The 23,925-nt window shown below is 29.3% G+C and overlaps 1 protein-coding gene across 4 annotated transcripts in view; it reads left to right on the plus strand.

The window, feature by feature from the left end:
- Positions 1 to 23,925, plus strand: part of LOC129965616 (muscleblind-like protein 1) — a 156,721-nt gene that overhangs the window by 93,879 nt on the left and 38,917 nt on the right. For 3 of the 4 annotated variants that reach the window (XM_056079664.1, XM_056079665.1, XM_056079667.1), the window contains exons 2-3: positions 6,073 to 6,284; positions 13,544 to 13,822. In XM_056079664.1, the coding sequence (XP_055935639.1) occupies positions 6,105 to 6,284; positions 13,544 to 13,822 (459 nt within the window). In that variant the 5' untranslated portion in view covers positions 6,073 to 6,104. The remainder of the gene's footprint in view (positions 1 to 6,072; positions 6,285 to 13,543; positions 13,823 to 23,925) is intronic. The other variant, XM_056079666.1, reaches the window with a different exon arrangement.

Here is a 23,925-nt window from a genome sequence, read left to right on the forward strand (position 1 = left end):
GAAGCCGTCGAGAATTGGATAATCTTGTAATTATATCGGACGGTGAAACAGTGAAGGGTATGAATCAATTTCATCTTGCAAGGAGTTTAACGAATCTTTATAAGATACATAGGAGTGAAAGTAACCCAATTCGAAAAAGAAGAGATCTCTTTATGAGATGCTCATTTTTTACCTTGAAGTTCTACAATTTCGTCCGTCATTGTCCGAAGCAATTATTACCAATTTTCTAAAAATTTAATTGTATCGTGAACCTACTTATTAAGCAGCAATAAAAAAAAATGCATATTCTATTTTTTTTTATATTTCCCCCCTTTTAATGGTCAGAATATTTAGGATTGTTCTTTGAATTTGAATTATACCTAACTCAATTTTTCCTTAGAAAGGTAATTCTACGTGCTCGCAATATATTAATGAAATAATCCTCCTTCCGACAGGAATTTACTTAAATTTCATACTGCTCAGACGCAAGCTGGTTCGCAGTGTTGCTTCCTTTGCGTGTGGAAATGTATGAGTAGCATCCAACAGCCTTCTCACCATTGAGTGAGGGGCCACTTCAGTTCACTTCGGCGGGTGATATGGAAGGTGAAGTGCTGTGATAAGAGTGAAGAATGCTTTGTCCCGCCCCCGTGGTATTTTTGGAAAGACTAATGACGTGGGAAAAAATCTTTCCTTCCAGCGCTTGTTTCAGAAAATCGCGAGTTGAGTGCCAGTGATTCAGCTTAATTGATGTTTATTATCCTCGCGTACCTTGTTTATTTCTTATCCCCATTGCATGCGAAGGAAGTGCCTTGAAGAACGGCCATTTAGCGGAGCTTCTGTTTTTAAAGTTGTCTCTAGTTTCGTCCAAACAAGTAATTCTTTAAACGATATTTGTGAATCCTTTATTTTGACAGAAGCTTGTATTGTAATATAAACTGAGTGAATTTTCAATATTATGTTTTCAAAAGTTTTCCTCTTATTAAATCAATCTTTTTATTAAAAAAATCAATTTATTGTACTTTTAGTACCTTTTTTTAAAAGAGATATTTCTTCTCTTCTAGTTTTAGATCTCGATTTAATAGAACGAGAGAGAGAGAGAGCTAATACCGAGTTGTATTTTCACCTTCCTGCTTTCAAAATAAATAGTCTATAAAATATCTACTATTATTAAATTACTATTGTTTTTACCAGATACTTGCACTGTCAGATCAGAGCAGTTTATATGCTTAAACTTACAATAAATTCTTGAAGTGAGCAGTGCAGTATATTAACATATATAAACTACCAATACAGATTCTATTTTAACTCGATCCGCTACCAGCAACTGCTACTATGATTTACCGGGTTTCGTTCACATTATACTGAAACAAATGGAGGGTTTAGTACTCTATAAGAAGTGAGAAAATACTTATTATAAAAATGTGTTTTGGTACAAAAACTTTGTCTTCTAGTATTAGTGGACAAAGAAATGAGAAATTTGTTATCCGGCCTACCCTTCCGCCACATTAGGCCGGATATTCGGGAGTCTACTGTAAATGCTTTTTATGTGCAGCTAGTGAAATAAAACTGTTTCTTTTTCCGAAGAAAAAGCTTTTTTGTGAGAAAATGTTAATTTTTGTCATTGAATGTTTTTTTTTAATGCAGCATTAAGTGTGATGATAAATGCAATTAATGGAATGCTTGCTTATAGGGATGCTTGCATTTTAACACCCGATTTTAAACGTAATGTATTTTTAACTTTTAAATGTTAAATTATAGGCTGCAGCTCAGTGCTTATTGTAATCATCAAATGAATTATGCAGTAGGCACTTGTTAGTATTATTTTAAATATGGATAATGGAGCATTATCCAGTGTCGGCGCTGATTAAAGGGAGCTAAAAATATTCTACATTGATCTTATTTTAAGTTTGAAAAATATTGTAATTATAATTTTAAATTTAATGAAGTAAAGATGTGGCTATAGTTTATTACAAATTAGCCATTGATTCTTTATATCACACAAATGTACATATCAGTTTAAAGAAGTATTCTTGCAGACAATCATTAAGATAATCGTAAATTATTTGGGAAATGGAAATGATCAACCTTGTCTACCACAAAATAGGTACTTGCGCTGATATTAATAGCAGTTGTAGTTCTTTACTTAAAAGCGCTGTATCCAATCATATTATATACAAGGTGATCAAAATTAAAACATCCCTACTCTAAGCTTTTTATACAGCGAACTACTCATTAAATTGGTGAACATACATTCAAGACATGCGGGAACGGATTATTCGGAATATATATATATATATATATATATATATATATATATATATATATATATATATATATATATATATATATATATATATATATATATATATATATATATATATATATATATATATATATATATATATATATTTAGAAACACCGAAAGATGACGCTGTACAATAAAAAATAAACTGAAAAGACTTAAAATACATATTTGTAACACATTTTATTCGAAAGTATCAAACATTTCATTCACAATGACAAGGGGAACGGCTCAATAGGGTTCCCTTCTTCTAGATGTGATATCTGCTTTCTGTGGATAGCTTGTTCTACTGCGTGCGTATTGGTGAAATGCAGAGTGATACTGTCTTTCAAATCTGCCAAGGTGACCGGACGCTTTAACTGCACAGTTTTAAATATAAATTATTGCATATTTTGAGAATAGAGTAGAGTGTAGTATCTTTGACCGATTTTCGGTATTTATTGTTTTATTGGCTTCAGTGGTGAATGGTCCATTCAGTTACAAATGTTGACGTTAATTCTGTGCCATTTTGCATTTATTAGATATTTTAAAAGTTTAACATTTTCAATTTTAACATTTTAAATCATTTTTTAAGAAACCTGACATGGTGGTCATTAGTACAGTATAAACTTCTGAACGGAAGATATGTTATTTTTTTTTATCTGGGTTTATTATGAAAGCAGACATATGTGATAAACTGATTTTTAATCGTATAAAACTGCAAGATAGTTATTTTTGATTAAAATACGTTTTTATAAATAAAGGCCACCCGTAATTTTTAATATATATTCATTTTTATATTTCAATTTAATGAACAAATAAAACTTTTACTCGCCATTTTGAAAAAAATCTGTAATCGCTTTTTGAATTCGTCTTTTTTTAACGCTTTTCCGAAACAACAATAACAACTATAAGTAGAATTTCCTCAGAAAGACTAGTTTTTCTGGGCTTTTTGTGACTAACTTTGATTTACTTTTCGACCTACCTTTACTTTACTTTACTTTTTTATTTTTTTTATTTTGCTAAGCCTTAGGGACGTATCTCGTATTTTGAGGGGATGTTAACTTGGTGGTATATTTAGACACACAGGATTGATGTTGACGAACTTTCAGTGACTGAATTATTCATGAGACCTGGATGAGTCATCCGCCTATTTGTCGCGCATGAAGGAAGAAACCCGTGATAAATAAAAATATTTGCATTAAAGAGAACACAAATTGCCTCACTGGACCCATCCACGAGCTGCAGGTTTGATAAAAACATTTCCAGCCAATTTGACCACTTCTTATTTGGTGACAGGTGACCACTGTTAATTGGGATTGATATCCAGCTGTTCATTGCCGGGTACAATAAGTTTTGAATGGGCCAGAAATGTCCCTGAATAGACTGCATTCGATGATTGGTCTGAGAATGGAAGGTCGCGATAATCGCGCGTTTATTTTGGCCTTCTCAATAGTCGCAGGGTTTTCGTAATTATCAAAGAGTAACAGTGCAGGTTTTTCTGAATTTGGTCTCGTGTGATCATAAAAATTAAGGAAAAAAGTCTTTTGACAATCTAGAAGAATTGCTTGCATCGTATGAAGCTCCATTTAATTTCAATACTTTGTTCACTGTCGGAAATACGAACAGAAAGGGAGCGTTATTATCTGAAACAATCAGTGTAATTATCGTTTTCCTGGAATTATAGCACTAAAAAGAAATTTATTCGTTAAAAAATTATTTGCAATCACTTTTTCATATAAAAATTGAACTGCCAAAATGAAGGGTTGCTGGTATAATATCCAATTAATAACATGATTTCCTGCCAAAATGAAGGGTTACTGGTATAATATCCAATTTAATAACACGATTTCCTATATTTGTGGAAAAAAATTCTACTGCACTAGAAAGTTGATCCCCACTATGCAGTATTCTTCGATCAGCTACAAACAGCAAAGTTACAATAACAGATCAAAAAAGTATATATTTATATAAATTCTTTTTTTATGGGTTTTTTTTGGAAGGACCAATTATGACTTTTTCGGAATAATTTAAAATTTAAACGATTCAGATTCAAGTATTGCAGAATTTCATATATCAAAATATAGATTAAAGTATGCTTAAAACTCAAGAGATATTTTAATTCATCATTCCTTTTGGAGTAAACTTTTAATCCAAAGACAGATGAAAAAAAAGTATTTACTTCCGGCTTCCAAGCTATGTTTATCTATCCACATTACAATGATTTTTCAAATTGGATTGGAAATACCTTGCAGTATATCATATGATCGAAAGTCAAATAAAGATAGTCCACATAAATTACCAACTATCTCCCAACACGAAAGAATTATCTTAAATCAAGCATCTTTAATTTTTTTAAAAATCAGAAGTATTGCTCCTCTAACCGGGCCAAAAGTATAGCACAAGGAAGGTACAACACATCATGAAGGCCAAAGATACAGCACAATACAGTTTTACTCTTAAACTCCATAACTTATTTTTGGTAAGGAATAGAAAAAGCAGAATTTGCACACAAAAAATTATTAGTCCTCTAATAGTATACTTATAAAAATTATGAGTATACTATTATACTAAAAATTATAATTATTATAAAATAAAATTATTTCTTCATAATGTCAAACAATGTTATGGGGCTCAAAGTAACGTTTGTAATATTTACTTTTTAATGGCGAAATTAGAAAAATATTTTTATTTAGCACAGTAAAATTTCTTCAGATAATAAGAAACTAAACTTAGCAATGAATGGAGGATTTTTGTGTGCTCTTCAATACACAAATTTTTGAAATCAACGTTCTATGAATGCGCATGTCAGGTTATTTATAATGTCTGAAAATCAAAACCCTTAATAATTTGATTTTGTTGAAGTAGGAAATGGAATGCCGTGTGCGTGTATGTGCATTCTGTGCGTTTAGATAATTTAGTTTTCCGCGGGTGAAATATGAATTGCATGAATATTTGTGAAAACCTTACATAAATTTTGTTTTTTGCAAAAAGTGGATACCAGCTTTCTTTAAGTAATAATGATGAGAAAGTAGACAATTAAAGCTGGGCGTGGAAAAATACGATAACTTATTTTAGTTCTATTTTAATTGTCGTTATAGGCCTTTTAAATTTTTTGTTGCCTCTACTTTCTAAAGAATTGAAGATGAGACTGAAATTTTAGTTTTCATTTAAAATGTTGGGAAGTTAAAAATTTTGAGCTTTTTGGCAACAAGACAATTAAGAGTTTTTAATTCCCCAATTTTTGTTGTATGTATATTTACTTTTGCTGTAGATTTACTCATGTGGTTTAATATCATTTTCCTAAAAAAAAAACATTTTAATAAATCCTTTTAATATAAAACGATGTGAACTTTTTTGTGTAACCCTTGTGAAGATGGCTTGTATATTTTATGTATTCTTTTCAGTTCGTCGAATGATTACTGGCTTAATTGATTGTACTTAATTATTATTGTTTGTGGTTTTCTTTCCGAATGGATGATCATTTATAATAGTGTATTTTTAAATGCTCTTATATGACTTGCTGCAGTATTGGAGGATTGGATTTTTCATAGTATGCGTATTCTCTATGCAGATGCATTATTTTAATATATTCAGAACTTAATTTTATTAAATTTTCATTTCTTACCAGTGGTTGCGCATTTAGAAATAGTAGATTAAAAAGTAAAAGAATAATTAAAAGAAAAAGAAATTGCACTTTGGTACTCTAAAAGTATATTTTAATAAACTTAATTCATAATTATGATTATTTTTATTAAATATATGGTTATTTTTCTAATATTCTTAATGGCATCTCTGTTTTCCTTTTGTAGAAGTGACCTCTGCTCAGTCCGTCCGTCATGCCATGGCCATGGTGAGCAGCCTCGCAGCCATCAAAGATTCCCGGTGGCTCCAGCTTGAAGTGTGCCGGGAGTTCCAAAGGAACAAGTGCTCCCGCTCCGACACCGACTGCAAATTCGCGCATCCCCCCTCGCACGTCGAGGTACAGAACGGCCGCGTCATCGCCTGCTACGACTCCATCAAGGTAACCCCACCCCCCCAACCTCCCTGAATTTTTCAGAGGGGTAACTGTAAAAAAAAAAAAAAAAAAAAACCCTAAAAGGCCGTTAATTCGAAAGCCGTTAATTACCATTAATTCGAAATATCAACTACTGAACTATTACTACTATAGATAGTCGAGTGATTGAATACTTGGATAGCCAGAATTACAGAAATTAGAATATACTGAAAAATCGCTGTTTTAATGGTTTTTGCATATTAATATGCTCCGAATTTATTGAGCTGAAACGAAAAAAATTTAATTAATTTTTATCGAAAGTCTAAAAATTTAGATAGTCTTTTCTTGGTGAGCATCTAGAAAATAACTACGAGCCAAATTTGGCAGCTTTAGTTTCTACGATCTATTTTGTGATGACTTTTTCATCGTGCATGTCGCAATTTGCAGATAGCCACTATGCATTATCATACTGCAGCTGCACAACTGCGACGTAAGTTTCGGTGACTGTTGATTGCATGAGAACCCTCCTACTCATATATCCCTAAATTATAGTACGCATTATACGTCATGCATGGTTAAATAATTGTACAAAACACATCACATCCAGACCACCGAACAGACAGGTAACAAATTGGGTTTGTAATTTTCCTAAAAAACATGATTTTACTTAATTTAAAGTTTTAATTTGATCTTTATTTGAAATTTAACAAATTTTCAGCATTGCCCCTTATTACCTTCTGGATTTATTAGTGCGCAAAAGAAATATTTGCACCATTAATGATACGAAAATACACTTTTCATTGATTGTAATTTAATTTCCGTACTCAATATTCTTCTATAATTTTAATAAATTTTTAAAATGTTTCGAAGTGCATTTTATGATAATACATTTCATTGTGTTGTTTATCAGGTTTAACGCACATGTTACGAAATTATATTCATATTTTTTTGTGAACGCTACGATTAAGAAGAAATTGTAAGAATAACATACGGATTAACGAAGAAAGTCTAAAACCTAATGAAATTAAACAACTTTTGTTTTGATTTTAGAATTTTACCATTTGAATGATTTTTAATGCTATATTTGATTCAATATCAGTTTGCTGCTCTCTGTCAGCTTGAGTTCTTTTCTCGGTGAATTGTGGAAAATGAAGTATAAGGATCTGCTTTCTATTTCGTTTGGGAAAACGGACTTTATGTGTATTCTTTCATAAGTAAAGAGAAAGCACTTTAATCAATAACAAATTTAACATAGAGAGTTGGATAAATCTGTAAGTAGCATAAAGGAGAGGGAAATAAAGAAATTATGCTTGACTGTTTTTAAATACAACTAAAAAAGGTTATAAGCTAGATAGATGGAATTTGGTGCGTTATTTTTGCACCAGAACTGCAGATTTCTGTCAATTTTCGAACTAATCCATGTATAAGAGCTCTGTCTCTATGTGTATGAACATTATAACTCAAATATAGAAAGAGCTTGAAGGATGATAATAATATTTGTTTTGGTACTAGATCCTTGTCAAATTTTGGACGAAATCGGAATATGAGGTGCTCATCTATCGGTCTGTGCATTCGAGTACATATGAATTCAATATCTCAAAGTCGCAACAATGTAGAGCAAGGAAATTTTGCAACCCGAACTAAATAATGTTTTAAAAGCAGTTTTTACTTAAAAGCTTTTATTACTTAATATAAAATGCTATACACGCCATGTGACTTAAGTGTACGAGAAAGTGTTTTTTGCCTGCTCTTTCGAAGCTGAAGATGCATGGTTTCTCTCAATAGAAATCAGTCATTGTCTAGTATTCCTCAGAAAAATGAAACGCAATCGAGCGTTACATTATCATATTTCCTGGTAGATCAAGCTGATTGTATTATCAGTCCTCACATAGCATGACATCATCTGAATCTTTCAGGATAATATCAGATTTGGAGCCTTAAACTCTTTACCACAATTCTAATCATTCACTTATCAGTGGATGATTTCCGACTAAGCAGACTACCTAGGGCCAGTGAACTGAGAGGTGACCGCAGGCAGGTCGATGAAGAAACTGTTATGGGTCTAGTTGTCAAGTAAATCGATTTTTAAACAGTATAAATTCTGTGAATTATAAAATATTAAGTCGTTTTGTCAAATATAATTGCTGAAGTTTGTATCTGCTTCATTATTTAACTATTTCTAAATATAAGCAGTAAGCATCTGTTTAAGTATAATTTTATATAAGTTACGAATCATAGTAAATAAAAAGCGTACACTTTCATGAAATTTACTAACACATACACACACATGCTTGCTATGAAAAATACGTCAAGAATTTTTGAATTAAGAATGAGAGAAATGATCTAATATTAAATTATTTTATCAGTTCATTAATGTGATCGAACCCTTGAAAAGGCCATTTTTTTTCTAGTCATAGTATATTAAAATATTTTTTGGATTGGGATATAGGCTTAAGAAAAGTAATTCCTTTAGCTTATTAGAAAAATTTAATTTGATTTATTATTTGATTTGATTAATTAATATTTAAGTAAGTAATAAATCAAGATGCATCTTTTTGTGTGAGATAAGAAACTGAAGCATCTAGGACTTTGTCTTATTGAAAAATTTGTGAAAACTTATGTCAACATACATAACTTCATTCAAAGATTCATGAGTTTGGTGGTGGTCATATTTCCCTTCTCTTAAGAAAGGTTTAAATTGGAAAAATATAGACTTCAAAATCGATTTTATTGAATTAAGATTAAGAAATAAGTTTATGCTGGGCTCGCCATTTCTACAATTTGAATGAAAACGAGTCGTATTTGCGAAAAGGAAATTCCATGTAGAAGCTCGAGCAGCCAGTTATCAGATCAGAAAAAGTGGTTTAAGTGGCTATTTTTATTTGGCAGAAACATTGGCGAATCCTTTTTATTTTATGAGCATTTCGCTTGAATTCTATCAAGAATGGACTTCAGACGCCTGGCGCCTCTGCGTCGGAGTCTCATTGGCTGGTTGCTTTTGTTGACTTTTCCTATACAGTGTGGAGAGGAAAGGGATAGATACACGAGTCACCCCCTTTTCAGTCTCTTATTCGGAAACTTGCAAATTCTTGTTCGTGAGTAAAAAGAGAAATGTTTTGCGTTGCCACTGGATATTTAGCATGCAAACATTCTCATCACGTTCGATAAAAATCTGTCTGCTGTCCTGTAGATTTCGCGGACCCTTCGCAACATGGAAGGAGGTTCTTCTTTTAGTAAATTAAAAAAAAGTGTAAAAATAAATTTAGTTTTTTTTTTTATTACAAGAAGGAGCATATGTAACCTTTTTTCTTATCTAAATAGTAATACCTAATTTATTATGGATTAATATTAATGTAATTGGAAACACAATTAATAGTTATAATGGAGTTCATAAACTTAAAGTCCTTGTAATTTATTTCTGTAGAAAGCAACATGAAATCAAATATTGTCTTCCTTTCACTCGTTTGGATCTTAAATAGTCTTTTAATATTTTAAATTTTGGAAGACTGTTCGGTTTCAATAGTGTGAAGTTGCTTGTAATTTGCCTCTCAAAATCGATCCGGCTTCTATTTACTATATAGCATATTGCTTATAATGAAACGCTGGATATTGAAGAAATGCAGCATTCGATTCTTTTCCTGTATTATTTTTCAAAGACATTTGTATGGCAAAATAACATTTTTAGAGTTAATTCCATATTGCTTGATGAGGTCTCTTAAAAAGAAATAGAAACCATGAGCGTCACGATGATCTGATCTCTTCTCCTATTTCTGCTCTCTCTCGTATCTTCGCTGATGCCATGTGAGAGTTGTTCACGAGGATTTTGCTCGTTATTTTGCCCATGTGCTGGGCGTATTTGGTGACTCTCTATTTTGGTTCCCAAAGTCTGGTAGCGTTGTTATTGATGTGATTATTCTGCTAGGAATGGCGTAAAAGCGATTAATTTCTGGAACTCACCGTTAAGGTAACTAACCACCGTTAAGTGTGAATAAGATGTGTTACGCACTTCCTGATGTTTCTGTCACAGAATCGCTAATGACGTGCTACACACGTCAGGAGGCAGCTGTCACAGAAGTAAAAATGATGTTCCCGGCCCGTCGAGATAGTTAGACTGACAGGAGCGCAGTCTTAGGTCGAAAATTAATTCTTTTAGAAGATTATAATCTTTTTTCTGATTCCTATAATGCATCGTATACTTATTCATATTTTCTGACCTTGCAGTATTATTTTTGATATACTATACTATTTTTAAAATATATTACAATAAAAGGAAGTTAATGAAAAAATATTGCATACATTTCAAAATAAATTTTAATTTGTTTAAAATTAGGTATATGATTTTTACACACAATTTGTAGAATTCTTTCAGATTTGGAATAAAATCCATTCAGAGGATGTCTGTTTGTCCAGCCGTCTGATTATTAATTAACACGGTTATTGCAAAATGAAGAGAGCCAAATGGATTATATTTGATACACAAATTTAACAAATTAAATATATATATGTATCAAATTTGGAATGAGATCTGTCTAAGAATTGACTGATTGTCGGCGTGTATTGTTGCATGCATGTAAATGCGGTGATTCAAAAATATAACAGTTTACATAAATGAAATTTGGTTCATAGCTTTAATATCTAAACTGTAAATTCCTGCCAAATTTTGAACTACATCTGTTAAAGGGTTGGCGGTCTGTGCTTTATATGTATGCTAGCAAGATAACTCGAGTCACTTTAGTTCATGAAATTTAGTATTTGATGTTGTGACAATAATTGTAGTTCTATGTGAAATTTCATTTCAATCAGTCGGAATAATAAGGCATTAAAAATACATATTCGGTTTTCTGGTTTTTTGGGTATTAACTACATGCTAGTAATTAACGTAACCCCCCCCCCCTTTGATAGGCTCCTTCATACAGCAGTGGAGACTATTGCCAATGACATGCAGTTTATAATAAGTACCGGTTTATTTTTTTTGTAGATGTATTAAATTTTTTTATGAAATCTACCAAAAGGAATTATTTCTGCTTATCCATAAATCTTCATGTGATTTGATATCATCCTGGTAAACGTTAATTGACCTTTTCTCTCGAATTTCAACCAGACACATAGATTTCATTTTGAAGCAACATTTTTTATAATTGCTAATAGATAATTTACGTTTATTCTCATATGCATTTATATTAATCTTGCACTTTTTGAATATTTTGTCCTTATGAATGAAAATAAAGAACACAACAAAAAAAATTATTTTAACAATTCCTAATGAAAAATAGTGAAACTGACGTCTTAAAATTTCTTTATTAAAATAACTTATTCAGGCCATTATAGCTTTTTTATTTACTAAATTTTGCAAAAATTATGACCACGCAGTTAAGGACGGTATGTTATAACACTTCCAAGACGATAATGCACTAGCAACACCGATTTAACCTTACGAGATTTTGATTGAATTTATAATTTCATGTACAATGCAATGCGTAGGTGCAGCGTATGGGAAATGAAGGCCATTCTTCTGAGCTAGTTACATAGGTTTTTCCTTTCATGTCCGGCTGCAGTGTCAGGGAGGCGTCCGGCGGTCGCATTGCGTGCGACCCCGAGGGAAGATGGCGGACCTGTGGCGCCAGGCATCTGAGCGCCCAGACCGATCGATCCCTGTCCCCAATTCACCCTTTCCCTCCTCCGGGCTCCGGATGGATCAGCTGACTCCCTTTCCACACATTGGAAGTTGACATTCTCTTTTAAAATGAACGATAGGGGTGGAGTAATGCATGACAAAGTTTTAGAATTGCATTTTTAAAGAAGATTTTACCTCCACTACTTCTTGAAGTTGATAAATATGGAATCACTTCATTGTTTAAGTTTTTTGCAATTCCTATAAAAGTCATGCTATCATTTCAATCTTTTGGATGACCTTCTTAATTAATAAAGTTTTTTTGCATTATTTTATGTAGAGGCCGAGAAGGTTATTTTATGTTTTTGTGTTATTTTATGAAGAGCCTCACCATCCATGAAAACATTATTTATCAGATACGTACATTTAATATTACAAGCCTTTCATAGTAAATAAAGATGTTAATCAAAGGATTTGTAGAACTTTTTACATAGTCATCTAGAAAATTAGTAAAAATAACATTTAACTGTCCATTTAAGCCATGCAGGAATTAGGAAAAATACCATTTGATAACATTAAATATTATTATGTATTATTAAATGTGTATTGGAATTCCAACTGATCAATTTTTGTTGCCACAATTGAAAGGAATACTAAAAAGAACCATTTTTGAACCATTTCTCCATAGCTTCAGAGTTCTGTATTTTTCATGCTTTTGTTTGAACCCCATCTAAAATGGCACGAGTTATATTCTGATTTGCGAGTTTCGTACGTTTTGTTTTTGAGCTGAGACAACACTGTTTTTGTCTTGCGAAATTCAAATAATATAAGAAAATGTGAAAATATTACAATATTCAGTACATTTAAACCGATTCTTTCATGAAAGTGTAAACTAACCTCTTTCCTACAAGTAGTTAAGTTCCTATACTAGCAGAACTTTTGATTTGCTGATACTTGTTAACGATTGGGATTTCTTACCCTTCCCCTCCTACTTTTGCAACCTATCTCATTTGTCTCTAACGGTAATAATTCCCTTAAGACAGTTGGGCATTGTCAATTTATCAATTTTGCCACCTTATAGTTACGTTACTGATTTCTAATATGTAACCACTTGTTTCCGCGTTTCATTCCTTTGCCTTATCCATGTTGTCTGGAGAAGATTAAATATTAGAAGAAAATGAAAATAATAATTTCTTGGTCAACCAAATAAAATAAAAAAAATTCTTGACGAATTTTTTTCTTCTTTAATAACATGAAAAGGGATTTCTTCATTAAAATTTCCATGTGTTTGAGATTTCTTCTAACCCTTTGTCTAAACATTAATTAATAATATTCTTAATTTAAAAGATGGTTCTAATCTGTGAACTGCTTTACATTTTCTTCCTATAATCGTGAGATATTTAGCCAAAATTTTATAAAATCTAGTTATTTTTAGTGGAAATTTAGCAAAATATCGAACACCGTGATGTGCCTCAGAATTTAATTCTATTAATGCGGTAGCTTCTCTTGGTATTCTAGGTCTGCTTTGACCAACCTTATTTAGTCTTGTCAGTTTTCTGCTCTGTTATTTATTGTTTGATCTTTCGGAATTTGAAATCAGATTTAAATTCAACTTAACCTTCATAATTTCTGTTTTCGTTTTATTTCTCTGCTTAATGTCGTTTATAATCAACAGGGAAGATGTAATCGAGAGAAGCCCCCTTGCAAGTATTTTCACCCTCCACAACACTTGAAAGACCAGTTGCTCATCAATGGTCGCAACCACCTCGCCCTAAAGAACGCCCTCCTGCAGCAGATACCCCTCCAACCGCTCCTCACAGGCCAGCTGCCAACAGCTGTGGTAAGTGGTCTTCTGTACAGTCAGCTGGCGCAACAACAGCAGCAACAGCAGCAGCTGCAACAGCAACAACAGTGTGCAGCTGCGTTCAATCTCATGAATGCAAATGCGTTGAAGGTGAGTATTTAGAGATGGGATGCACACAACACGATGGAATACGAAAAGTCAGTTCTTTCTGGATTACCCAACAGCAACTCAGGAGGAATATGGCCTTTTCACTTCAAGTATTTTACGTCTAGTTATCATACAAATGTGATATACGACCCAATATCAACAAAGCAATTCTTAAAATGGTAATATGAGTCACAAATGGTATACTTTTATTTTAATATTTACTGATAAGGATTTAAAACAAAATCTCAATTAATCGTAATTGACTATAGGAACGCAGATTTAAATAGTAGCATAAATGGTGGCGAATATGGTACAAAATTATATAATTACTCAGCCAAACATCTTCCATGTCCCCCCCCTCGAAAAAAAAAAAACCCTCGGAAAAAAAAACCTCAGAAAAAAATTCTGAAGTCAAAATGTTCGATTATGTCATAAAAATCTACGAATTAAAAAAAAAAAAAAAATTACGGATCTTAAATTTGAGATTGAGTAATATAAATACCTATCAGAACTTCATGTTATTATTATTATTTATCTTACTTGGAACGAATCCTATACGTTCCTATGATTCAGTGACAGTGAGGGGGAAAAGGAGGAGGGGGAGAAATTAAACAGCGAGACTGATTGTAGAAAATCAGAATTTGTTGTGTGTGGTTTTAGCAATAAAAAGGACAGTCTTCACTCATAAGCAAAAATTAAAAACTATGACTTTGAATTTAAACATCTGAAACATAAGAAACTACAAAAAATAACTGTAATGAATCAAAACCTACAGAAATAAAAAGAAGGGAAAAAAAAAAAAAAAAAAAAAGAAAAGAACTCTTTACAATGAAATAACGCAAAAAGAAATTATTCCTTCACTCTAAACGTCAGCGATGATGTCAGATTTAAAAAAAAAAAAAAAAACTCTTACTACTCAAGAAATCAGTATAAATTTGAAATTACGAGGCAAACGTATCGAACCGAAACCTACAAACCACGAGGGGAGTATTTATTGCTTATATATATATATATATATATATATATATATATATATATATATATATATATATATATATATATATATATATATATATATATATATATATATATATAAAAATTTGACCATAGCAAATTGCTGGATGTGACCAGGCCCAGTCCTAGAAGCAAAACTGTTATCATGTCATTTAATTACAACTCCCTTTCATTTTATAATACAGCTTTTTCAATCTTTTAAAATTTTGTACACCATAAATAAGAATAAATATTCAAGTATTATCATCCAAGTTTTTTCCTATTAAAAATCATGGCATATGTTTATAATCAAAGAATAAAATATTTTTTAACTTATATTAATCCATTATATTCGTAAATGAATTTTAGTTTGTATTGTAAAAACGTATAAGTATGCTATCTGTTGTAATAAATAATGAGTACTAGTTACTAACTCATTAAATAATTGGAATTCTGTGTCAGCCAGTCCAAAATTGAATGACCACGAAAGATAGTAATGAGAGCATGTATTACTGTGCTCTCACAATGAGCAATTTTGATTTGAATGACAAAAACTTTCTCTCTCTCTCTTTTTTGTAAATTTCACTTTTTTTTTGTTTTTATGTCATAGAAAATTTTTAATTTAAATCTGTGTTTATTTGTATCAAAATTAAAATGATCTATATGCTATGAAATTGCATGTTAGATACAGCAAAACTTGTTTTAATGATCAGCCAGCCATTACATTGTGCCTTATTTAGATCCTCTTTCTTTTTTGAGATATATATATATATATATATATATATATATATATATATATATATATATATATATATATTTGTGACATATATGTCAAAGAATAGCATTCTAAATTTACTCTAGTATTTATTAAATTATTAATTTGTGATGTAAACTGGATATTAATGTAGATAATGTCAAATTTTTAAATATTTTCATTAAGTGTTTTTTTTAATTATTATTTCACTTTTTATAGATTTAAAAGTTTTTAAATTCATCTTAAAAAGAACCAGAATTAAATGTACCCTTCATATTTTAACATATCAGATTTTTTTAATATATAGCTCTTTAATAATCTTAAATGTACTAATAACTTTAAAAGAATTATTTAAAATGTAGGATTTTTGCATAATAATTTTTTTTTTTGTATTCTATTCTTAAATTGAGAATTACTAGTGTATAATGGGAATTATTTTACTTATTTACTTTTACTATTTTTCTTCTAAATGTTTCTTTCTAACTATATCTAAAATTTTCTAAATATTCAATCTGTGTTTGTTCTAACTTCATTTTCCAGTTATTTCTGTTCTCATTTGAATTTTTGAATGAAATTAGAACTTTTGCTTCAAATTTTATTTTAATTTATTGTGCTATTACTGCTCTGTATGTATAATTTATTATTCTGTTTCTTTTGCTATTCTATTGTTGAATATCTCTTAAAAGTGGTGCAACTAGAGTGGATGGCAGTAATAGCTTACGTTTGGATATAGGACTAATTAAATATTAAGAATCTAAGGTCTTACAGATTCTTGTCCCAAGGTTTTAAATTACTTAAGTACATTGATTGCTACTGTCATACCCTCCAAGACTAAAGGATAAACAAATATTTAGAGGAGTATTCAGGTTTTTAAAATTTTCTACTACATAATAAGTAAAATATTCATTTAATCATAAAATAATTTCCTGATTAAGAATCAAAGCATCTTAATGGAGTGTTTAGTATTGAAGAGTAAAATTTGGTAATATTTATAATATTTAGTTCTATTTATAAATCACATTACTATATTACAGTAAAATCTAAATATGCTATTTATTAAGAAATAGTGGTTAATAATAGGTAATAGGAAATATTAAGAATGATAATTAAATGCAACTGAATTTCTTTTTATTGGAAGTGAATACAGTAAAGAATATGGTGTCCATATTCTCTAATTACACCACTGGATAGCAATAAGGGCATGATATAAACTTTTCATTCTTCTGTCATATTTTACTTTGAAAATTTCCATTTAACACAAAAATGATTAATCTTTGTGGAGTTCCCTGACACTTAGGTTACCAATATTTTCTTTTCCTCTGTTGTTTTATTACAATCTTTCTTACTTTCTCACGTTCAGTTCTTTCTAACTTCATGGTACTTCTTTTAAAAGATTTTTATGTCATTATTTGATTGCTTTTTACTTTATTTCTCATATATATATTTAAATTTGTGCATGGTAATTTGATGAAAATGTTATTAATCTATTTCACAATTCAGTGCTTTTAAAGAATTTGGTAGTGTTGCTCTTGTTTTAATAAAGAAGTATGGAAAAAGTTTGGAATTTGCATTTATTGATTGGATAGAATAAAGTGAATATTATATAGAAATTTGTAAACCAATTCATTTGTTCTTATAGTTTTATCTAAGGAATTATAATCAATGATTTGATTTTAATTAATAAAATTTATTATTATTATTTTAATTATTTCTTAAAAACTCATAATCTTCAAGCCATATTTAGTTCCATTAAGGGAAAGGTTCTGAAATAACCTATTCTATATTTATCAGTATGTGTAAATTAAATAGGCAATTGAGTTATTAATTAATTGTTATAATTTTTAATTATATTATATAGGATTTGCTTTAAGAAATTGATAGAAAACTTTAACAGGTTATTTTTACCCCATGCAATTATGGAGTTAAATGGGTTTTTTTTTTCCTAATTAGAAAATAATTTTCTGTATTTTCATTTAAAAAAAATAATTTTATTACTATAACTTTTTCTTTAAAAAATTGAATACTTTTTTTTGTCAGAGGGTAAGTATAAATAAAGTTATTTTCCTTTATCAATTTTTTTTCTTTTTTTTTTTTCAGTAAAATATATGAAACTAATGAATATGATTTAACTACATTGAATATTTCTTACATTTCAAGCTTATTATGAATACCATATTTATTTATTCTTTTCCACTGATAATTTTTGTATACATTTTATCTTTATTAATTTTCATATTTCCTTTTTATATTTTCTTACTTATGATTCTACCTCCATAATTGTTAAGGTAATTGTTGTATAACTAAATATTATTGTAAGATTATTTTTGTCTCTTGTCTCAAAATATATCTATATCTTGGATTAACAAAAATTAAATAATACATTAATTTTATTTATGTACTTTTTTTTTTTGCTAAAAATATCCTTTTTATATTATTCATATGAAAAGAAATTGCAAACCTCTACCCTCTATGTAAAATTTTTATTTATTCTTATTTTCTCTATCATATTTTATTTAATTGGGAGAAATTGACATTATTAATTGAACACATGTTACATTTAACATTTCTTCAGAATATTCAGTAGAAAAATAACAGTCCAAATACGATTAAAATAATTGAATCAATTTGATTTTAAAAAATGAAAATTAATTTACCAAAATTAATTTTAACTAAGATATTTATCTTTAGATTTTTATTTGTAATCCTTTCTCCAAATATATCTCTTAAAGAATTATGCTGTATAAACAAGCAATGTAAGTCACATATCTTCAGAGACATGTAATCTCTGAAGACATGACTTAATTATGAGCAGTTTCTGGTAACCCAGCTTTTAAACATCTTTTTATAAAAAATTTTCACTTATACACACAGACAAGCACACACACACACAAAAATGCTGCACATTTTTATCTGCTTTTAGCTTTATTGCGAGGCTAGCCAGTGTAGTTGGTGGAAGTTTTATTTTTGTTTTGGTCTTAACTAGCTGTTCATATTACGAGCATGCTTTTGCTGGTTAATCCTTGTGGCTGGGGTTTTATATTTGTATATTTTCTTATAATTAGTGATAACCTTACTTCATATCCACTTCTTGCTTAACTCCTGTAGTCTTCATATAATGTTGACATTCACAAAGAACTGACTTTTCTGACATTTATTTTCATTTGCTTATAGTCAAAAAGATTAATAAAGGATTGTTTTTGCTAGATGGCTTTTAATTCCCTACTTCTTAGAATTCCTGCCCAACATTCACCCTTTAAAAAAAATGAGCACTTGCAAATGCACCAGCTATTAAAAGCTTTTATTTTGTTCTGTCTTTGTACTACACATACTTAAGTTCTATTTTCTGAGTGCATTAGTGAAAAACTAAATGTCAATATGTATTATATTATTGCTTTTGAAATTTTATTAATGATTGTGATTTAATAGATATACGAATTTAAAATATGTACAAGTGAGAATTATTTCTAACATTCCAAAGTATCTTATTTGAATGTTAATATTTTTAATTAATGGACTGCATAAAAAAGTTTGTATATACAAGGTTAGAAAGTACATGAAATTTCTCTTAAAAACATATAAATGATTTCATAAATACTTGGTTTGGTGTGAAAGACTGCTATTGAATCAGTACTTTATTTGATTAGAAACACATTATTCTTGTATTTTAGAATTATAGCAGCTTTGCCATCTAGCAAATGTAATAAATGTTTTTTTTTTATCTTATTGTATTTTTCATAAGCTATATTTTTTTCTAGCATTGTTAACATTTTTGCAGTTTTTAACTAAAGTTTGGAATGTTGTACTAATTAAATTTGTTTTGCCTCTTTTTTATTGCATGCCATTGATATTTAAAAAATGTTCTGCATGAATTAAACTAATAATTTCTGTTTTAAGAATTTTGTGTGCCATTTTGCACTTGCAATAAATGGCAAATTTTATATAAGTAAATTAACTTATAGAGCTAGGTTTGGCCTATTTCTTGGACACTTTCTGATATTTTTTTCATAAGATACAAGTATTATTTTTGTATTTATGTGAGCTGTTATAAAATTGAGTAATCCCTAACTGATTTTAAAATGCAGTTTTTATATTAATTACATTTAATATCCTGAGTCATAAGTTTTTAAATGAATTTTAAAAGTGGGATAATTATGCACAGTTATTTTTATAAGAATAATGTGGTTGCAAATGCAGTATATAATTACAAGAGTGCATTATATAATCACCTCTTCAACAAAAGTAGGATTTATTGAGATAGTTAAGTTATTGAGACAATGTATTAGCGGCTGATAAGGACAACGCAAGGACATATGATCCTTATTCAGAGATGTCAGTATCTATGATTAAAGCAAGCAACTAGATTGAACATCAACATCTATCAGAAGGCAGAAGTTGAGAATTGCTGAATCCATGTGCTCTGCGTACCAACCATCAATATCTCTTAATTCTTAGAGCGGCTGTTCTGCTTGTGAAATAAAGAGTGTATGATGTTATGATGATTACAAACGAAAACCGTAATCGAGCTATTCACGTCATGCAAAAACATCTATGGTAATTTGATGATCAAGCGAGCGTGGCAGCAGAGTCTGGCTTTAAGGTGAATGCAGAATGGCTCTCATACAGTGCAGCTTATCATTGCTAGTGTTTGCATAGTGCTCTTCAAAACAACTTCTATCAAAAAACATATTCAGTTCTCATAATGTTAATTTATTTATGGGATGAACAGCTAATATATTAGTATTATATGAATATTATTTTTTAAATAGAATTTTTTTTACAATGCACTATTACAATAACAATTATAACAATTCACCTAAAAGTTACAGTTATCATGAAATCCCTCTTTTTAAATTATTAATAATAGAATATAATAATTTAAATTTGACATCAGTTTATGAAAACAATAACTTATTTGGGCGTAATAATTTGACTTGTTACAATTCTGTGGATATTTGATACTTTTGCTTCTGAATCAATTTGAAAAGTATTTATTGTATCATTATTAGAATTTATTTCTATATTAAAGGGTTATTTGATTTTCTTAAATGCTTTCTATAATATCCCAGAATTTTTCACATCTTTTCTTTAATAAAATAAGACCTTGGATGCAATTTCTGTTTCGAAATTACTTCAACAGGTATCATGTTTTGTTTTTAATATTCAATATATTATTATTGAATTTTAAGAATATTAAAAATATTCACTTTTGGCTTAAACACATAAAATGGAAAAGAGTTTAGTCATAAAATTTTTGAAAGTTCTGTCTTTTAATTAATTTGTTTCCAAATATTATTAAATCATTCAGCATTTAATAAGTTATTTGATATTGACTTTCATTTGAACTATAACATCCTGATCTGGAGATAAATTGTTGAACATCATTTTGGTCTGGAGATCAAGACCTGATATTTGGGGTATTCCTATACTCCATCAAGCCTACAAAATAATTTTTCCTATCTTCTCTTGCATTTCTCATTATGCTTTTGAAATTCTTACTGCTGTTTTAACCTTTCCATTACTTAGGGAGTAGTAAGGCTAATAAAGGCACAATTAAAGTTCATTCAATTGCAAATTTCTTATAAATATAATTAGTAAATTTTATATTACCAGAGAAAACAGTTTTAAGAATACCAAATCTAGTGAAAACTGATTTGATTTAATTTTATTTTTATCTCATTTCCACATTTATTTGGAACTTCAATAATTTGTATCCATATTGAGTAATAATTTATTACAATTACATAATATACATTATCAAAATCCATTATATCAATTGTTTTTTCAAAATGTCTAAATGGAACTGTGCAAGATTTTGATGGCTTTTTACTATTTACCTTTTTTAATTTCTCCCATATTTCCCAGTGGGAAATATATATTATATACTCCAATAACTTTATCTATACCTGAATTCATCCCTGACCAATACATTATTTCACTAGTCCATCTCTTACACTTCTCTATCACGAAATCAGTTTCAAAACTTGGATGCAATGTATCTTTGTTTTTTTTAATTGTGAGGGACAATAAATTTTTCTTATTAATAAAACAAGTCCTTAATAAAAAAGAAACAAGCGATTAATTTAAAGATAACTTAACTTTATAATATTTTATACTACTGTGTACATTTTTATAAAATTTAGGCATGCCTTCTTTGATATAATTTGCAATTATGGATTTAATTCTGTTCCTCTTATAAATTGCATTAATCGCATTTTACTTATATGTAAATGTTTTGAAACATTATGCACAATATTTAACATTTCAGGATCATCATTTACAGTAACAGGAAATGCACATGATAAAGTACCAGCAAGAAATATTTGATTATCTGGTTCAAAATTTATTTCAGAACTATATTTGAGTAATTTAAGAATCATTCTTTACATTTAAAGGATATTTTATGCATTTAGTAACAGTTGCCATTAAGGGCCTATGGTTACTTTGTACAATGACTACACATTCATTTATAAAGTTGTGATTCTTCTTAAACAAAGAAATTATTGCTAATAATTTTCTTCCTTTATTTGTTAAACTGCATGAAATAAATGATGCAGGCTGACTTTTTTGGATTAAACAAGATCCCAGCCCATATTTTAAGCTAATATACAACATTATTTTATCATTAGCATTGAAATCTTAGAATTGGTGTTTGAATTAACAATTTTATTTTTTAAAATAACACTTTGTATTACTTTCCCCTGTTAAAAAATATATTTTCACGGTCATTCTTCTTGATGCAGCAGTAATTTTAGATACATTGGGTATGAATTTGGGCACAAATTTATCATACCTAACTCTTTCCTAACTTTTGTTTTTGATTTGGTGGTGTTGTATTTCAACAGTTGCTTTTATTTGATCTGGACCAGATTTTATTCCTAATTTTTAATTTATTGGTCAATATCTTTTATTTTTTATACACTATATTGTAGTTTCTTTAGATTAAACTTTATCTTTGAAATGGGAATCTTTGACATAATTGAATTATGTGAGGTTTCATCATTTCCTGAAACAATAATGTCATTAAAATGAATCTCAATACCTTCAATATTCTCCGAAAAGCTTTTGATTTCTTTTTTGAAACTGATAACAATTTCTTCAACAATATTTTGTAGATTCCTCCCTTGAAATTTTTTTATAGAAATATGAAATGAAAAAATAATCTTCCACAACAACAGCTCAAATATTGATCTATATAGTTACAGTTCAAATATCCATTTGTATATCATGTTATTTTTCTGTTTTTGGTTTTCAGATCTCAACACTGATCAGTTTTACACATTCATCATACCTGCTTTAACCACCTTCCTGAAGCAAACTGAAACTGAAAAATTAGCCTGTTCAATAATTTACTGCTAGAAAGTTGCAGTGAATCCTCTGGAAATTATATATTGCATTTGCGATTTTATGTTCTTATATTAAATAGTTCCTATGTCTATGCTTGACATGAAGTTAAAGTTTTTCAAAGAACTTTTGATTCAAATTCTGGAGATATAATTTATCAAACTTCAGATATTTGTAGCGGAGTCTTTTTTTTTTTTTTTATCAATTTTTTTTTCATTACAAACACATCTTTACAATATCTAGACACAATATTGTAATAGCCAGTCTAAAGATCTGATTAGGAATGACAGAAAACAATGATTACTGATGACTTAAAACAGAAAAAAAAAAAAATGTGAAGTGAATTGTTCTAATTCAGACTTTCTTGGCTGTGTTGATTTTCATCTCTATGTTTATTCATTAGGCCTTAAAAGATTTGAATGAAAAATGTGTAATTTGTACAGCCTATTTGGACATAAATGTATATTTGTATTGTAATTATAGCAGTTATTTTAAAGTTATTCGTTATTAATGTATGATTAACTGTATGCATATTTTTTGCTATCCATTAAAAACATAAAATTGTATATGTAGACTAAAAAAGTAATTTGATAGAATTATTAAAGAAAACAGTGAAATGTTCTAAATTTTGAACAGCTTTCTGATATGCAATTTTATTATAGAGTTATTGTGAATTGAGAATGACACATGAAAGTGGATATTTAAATATCTTGTTGTTTTAAATGTAGGCAAAATGTCAAATATCAACCTTCTGAACTTTTAAAATAAGTAAAAAAGGCTAAATCATTTAATTCTATTTAGTTTAGTTGCATTATTATTAGGAGCATTTATCTGGTAAAAATACATAGTTTATAATAAATATATTTGTCAAACATTTGCTCCAAGTTAGGTTCTTATAAAAATAAATGTCTTTAAGTTATTTTAAAAATAAACAGCTTTTCTAACCTTTATGTACTTGTGTGTTTTCTCTATTAGTACAAAATGTCCAACATCATCATCGTTACAATTTCTTGACGGT

The sequence above is a fragment of the Argiope bruennichi genome, chromosome 4 (assembly GCF_947563725.1).
Source record: "Argiope bruennichi chromosome 4, qqArgBrue1.1, whole genome shotgun sequence".
Lineage (NCBI taxonomy): Eukaryota > Metazoa > Arthropoda > Arachnida > Araneae > Araneidae > Argiope > Argiope bruennichi.